The sequence below is a fragment of the Gloeophyllum trabeum genome (genome assembly GCF_000344685.1).
Source record: "Gloeophyllum trabeum ATCC 11539 unplaced genomic scaffold GLOTRscaffold_00147, whole genome shotgun sequence".
NCBI classification, from domain to species: Eukaryota; Fungi; Basidiomycota; class Agaricomycetes; order Gloeophyllales; family Gloeophyllaceae; genus Gloeophyllum; species Gloeophyllum trabeum.
The window spans coordinates 1-4090 of NW_006920556.1; the positions used below are offsets into that span (position 1 = coordinate 1).

The 4090-nt window shown below is 51.8% G+C and overlaps 3 protein-coding genes across 3 annotated transcripts; 2 read left to right on the forward strand and 1 right to left on the reverse strand.

The window, feature by feature from the left end:
• Positions 1 to 2: 2 nt before the first annotated feature.
• On the reverse strand, positions 3 to 432 carry GLOTRDRAFT_18598 (HSP20-like chaperone; the record flags this gene model as incomplete). Its single annotated transcript, XM_007873389.1, has 2 exons — positions 3 to 213; positions 275 to 432. Coding segments are annotated over 2 exons (369 nt in total), but the record flags the coding sequence as incomplete, so codon positions are not given.
• A 1084-nt stretch (positions 433 to 1516) lies between these two features.
• Positions 1517 to 2981, forward strand: GLOTRDRAFT_134400 (Lem3/Cdc50; the record flags this gene model as incomplete). Its single annotated transcript, XM_007873390.1, has 6 exons — positions 1517 to 1607; positions 1660 to 1793; positions 1852 to 2290; positions 2343 to 2657; positions 2713 to 2875; positions 2942 to 2981. The coding sequence occupies 6 exons, from the start codon at positions 1517 to 1519 to the stop codon at positions 2979 to 2981; spliced, it is 1182 nt and encodes a 393-aa protein (XP_007871581.1).
• Positions 2982 to 3580: 599 nt separating this feature from the next.
• On the forward strand, positions 3581 to 4064 carry GLOTRDRAFT_134401 (HSP20-like chaperone; the record flags this gene model as incomplete). Its single annotated transcript, XM_007873391.1, has 2 exons — positions 3581 to 3738; positions 3800 to 4064. The coding sequence occupies 2 exons, from the start codon at positions 3581 to 3583 to the stop codon at positions 4062 to 4064; spliced, it is 423 nt and encodes a 140-aa protein (XP_007871582.1).
• Between the last annotated feature and the right edge of the window lie 26 nt (positions 4065 to 4090).

Here is a 4090-nt window from a genome sequence, read left to right on the forward strand (position 1 = left end):
CCCTGAGGAAGCGGGAGCGTCCTCGAGAACTTGCCGTACCGCCGCTCGCGGACGGCGTATCCATTCTCGTCACGCTCCGACGAGATCTTGGTCTCCCCGGAGACGCTCAGCTGGTTGTTCTGCACGTCGATGTTGACGTCTTCTTTCTTGAGACCCGGGAGCTCGAAGGTAGCCGTCACCAGGTTATTCTGATTGTCTTCGTGTACGTCCATCCTGTACAAGGGATATGTTAGCATCCGTGTCATCGACGCGGAAGGAGCATCGTAGTACTTACCTTGGTCTCAACAGACGTGATCCATTGTCAGTGCTCCGGCGCTGCACTTGGTTATTTCCAGTGGTGTTCCCACCGGTACGAGCTGCGAACGCCTCGTCAAAGAGGCGGTCGAACTCGGAAAGGGAGAAGAAGGGGTCGAAGTAGTTCGTCAGCGACATAAGGATGTAGCGGTGATAGGTGTCGATAGAGCTTGTGGCGCTGCTGCTTGTTTGAATTCCTTGCTGCTGTGGTACTGCTGCCCAGGGTTTTTTATACTCGACGCTACCAACCGAGGAGCGTGGCCAGACTATTATAGAAATTTCCAGAAAATTGAAGGTTATACAGCAGACAATGTTCGACGCGTCATTCAGATGAGCTTATTCACACTGGGTTACACCAGAGCATTCACCGATATTCCTCTGAATTGGGAAGGGAATGTCATATGCCTTCCTTGAGTATTTTGCAGAACAGCAGAACAAGTTGGCGCCACACGGGCCAAAAGAGGAACGATATAATCCATATATGGAACGACACTGCCACTGTGGCGTGAGCCCAACGATATGAGTGTACTCAGTGATTATTATCACGTTGTGCTTATATATGGCCTCGCAGCTACGAGCACCTTTATTTGTATCCAATTATGGTCCCGAGGGCATTGGCTTATGTTGGACCTTACACCACAATCGGTGCTGCATGATGCGGAAGTGGCACTAAACAATGCGTAGCTCCCCCCGATCGGGGTGCGGGAGTCTTAGGCTCAGATTCCCCACACCTACTCTTTCACCACGTATGTCTTGCAGACGGCAGCTGTACGAAATGGTCAATTATGTCTCAAGTGCAATGCAAGGAAGCAGCTATGTTCTCAGGCCAATTGGTATGGTAACTGGGCAGAGTCGGTCCCCACCATCGAGTTGGAACAGCATGAGCTCGAGGACCAGTACGTCGAGGTGCTTCCCGACTTCGTGTCAGACAAGCCTAGGCAGAGACGGTAACTCTTCTGCACTGCACTTTGTTCGTCTATCCTGCTGTCTTGTATGCTTTCCAGCGTCGGTATAACAAACGATATACTAGTACTATGCACATGCAGCATGACATTGGAATGGGACAAGACCACCATTCTGCCGCAGCTGTGAAATGGCTGTGAAGCACGAAGTACGGACCCGAGAAGGGACGCGTGGGAAGGTTACATCAGCCAGCTTAGCTCGGCGATGCGTTGCAGGTCGGCACTGACATACTCACCGTTCGCTCTACTACCATCTGCCAATGGGTCTCTTTCGCCGCGGAGGCGGCAACGCCGACAGCAATGGCGACGGCGCACAGAAGAAGGAGAAGGGGAGCTGGCGGCGCCCAGCAAGTAAGTCGCACTAGCACTGGATCTCCGTCCGTTCTCACCCAGTATCCTACAGACACCGCCTTCAAGCAGCAGCGGCTGAAGGCGTGGCAGCCGATCCTGACGCCTAAGACTGTCCTTCCGACGTTGTTCATCATAGGCATCATCTTTGCGCCTATTGGTGCGCTGTTGATTTGGGGGAGTAGTCTGGTGCGTTTCCCTGAAATCTTGCAGCTGGGAGCAGGGTACTCATGGGATCGAGGGTCAGGTATCTGAAATAACCATTGACTACACTGGTTGCGAGAATCTCGACGCGCAAGACTCACTGTCCTCTGACACCACATTCACAACCATTCCCTCCAACAAGTTCAAGTACTCCCTGCGCTCATCCGAGTCCTCGGCCACCCACACTGCTCCCAAATACGCACGCATCAATAACTCCTCCAGCCCTGACCCGTCCCTGCAGACTGTCTGCGTCGTCCAATTCGACGTCCCAATCAATCTTGACCCCAGCGTACTCCTTTATTACAAGCTCACGAATTTCTATCAGAACCACCGGCGCTATGTGAAGAGCTTCGACTCGGACCAGCTGAAGGGTAAGAACGTGAGCGCAAGCACCATAAACGGCGGGGACTGCAAGCCTGTGGACACCGTCGGGTCGAAGATAATTTATCCTTGCGGTCTTATAGCAAACTCGATATTTAATGGTACGCCATCAGAATCAATTGTTCCTGCGTGACTCATTTGTGTGCTGGATAGACACGTTCTCAAATTTGACGAACCTTGGCTCCAATGATGTATACGCCTTCTCCGAGAGGGGTATTGCGTGGCCAGGGGAGGCGAAGAAGTACGCGAGCACGCCGGGCTACAGTGCAGACGAGATCGTGCCGCCACCGAATTGGTACAATCGTTACCCGCAGGGATACAACGACAGCAACTTGCCGGATCTGCACAACGACGAGCACTTCCAAAACTGGATGCGCACGGCGGGGTTACCTACGTTCTCCAAGTTGTATGGGAGGAATGACGCCGATACGTTGGTCAAGGGGACGTACCAGATTACTATCGGGCTCAGTGAGAATGTCCTTTGAAGTGACCAAAGCATGATCTAATCTCATCATCCCTGTAGATTTCCCCGTGCAGAGTTACCATGGAACTAAGTCTATCGTTATATCGACTGTCTCTTGGATCGGTGGCAAGAATAACTTCTTGGGATGGGCTTATATCGCCTCGTCAGGGCTCTTCGTCTTCTTGGCCATTGCTGGGACAATACGGCATCTCCTCAAACCACGGTGCGTCTTCTCCCTCCGTCGGAACGTCGAACACTAATGCTGATGATACATATCCCACGTTATTAGGAGAGTGGGCGACATGTCGCTACTGTCATGGAATCGGTGATTTCCGTGTTGTCGTTCGTTGGATAGATAATTGTCATACCATAGTATGTGTACTGGACGCTCCTTCTCTCACTATATTTTGTTAGTTGTAATAGTTTGCCGTCGTGACAGCGAAGTCAAATTCGACATGGTAACTGCTCATCCGAGGACACAGTCAGATAGGCACCAGGGTGCTGTATTATCACTATGTAGAACTAACTACCTCCCATCCGGCAGCTTTCGGTGTTGAGGTGCATCGACATGATGCATGATGTAAACAAGGGCCTTCCCATAAATGGTATATCCACTTCCTTTTTTGTCCAGCATCGCGACGACTCAACAATCTTACTTTTCGGATTCACTGCCCTCAGAGGCGTCGGAACCTTTTTGTGTAGTCTAGAGTGACCTGGAAGGTCTCCTGCCGTCCTGCACTGGAACCCCATGAGCACCTCCACCGTACAACCTCCACTTTTCTGGAAATTTCTATAACGGTCCAGTGCCTTTAGCCAAATGCATATGGCGACCTCAGGCTCAAGTATAAAAGACGCCTGGCAAGCAACGGTGGGATGGCAAGAAAGTCGGACAGGACACAAATTCTTTCGACATCTATCTCCACTAGACATGTCGCTCACGAACTACTTCGACCCCTTCTTCTCCCTTTCCGAGTTCGACCGCCTCTTTGACGAGGCGTTCGCAGCTCGTACCGGTGGGAACACCACTGGAAATAACCAAGTGCAGCGCCGGAGCACTGACAATGGATCACGTCTGTTGAGACCAAGGTAAGTACTACGATGCTCCTTCCGCGTCGATGACACGGATGCTAACATATCCCTTGTACAGGATGGACGTACACGAAGACAATCAGAATAACCTGGTGACGGCTACCTTCGAGCTCCCGGGTCTCAAGAAAGAAGACGTCAACATCGACGTGCAGAACAACCAGCTGAGCGTCTCCGGGGAGACCAAGATCTCGTCGGAGCGTGACGAGAATGGATACGCCGTCCGCGAGCGGCGGTACGGCAAGTTCTCGAGGACGCTCCCGCTTCCTCAGGGTATCAAGGTTAGTAGATTTTGTCCAAGTCTTGTGATTCGAGCATCGTACTGACTGTTCTTCAGCCCAGGAGATCAAGG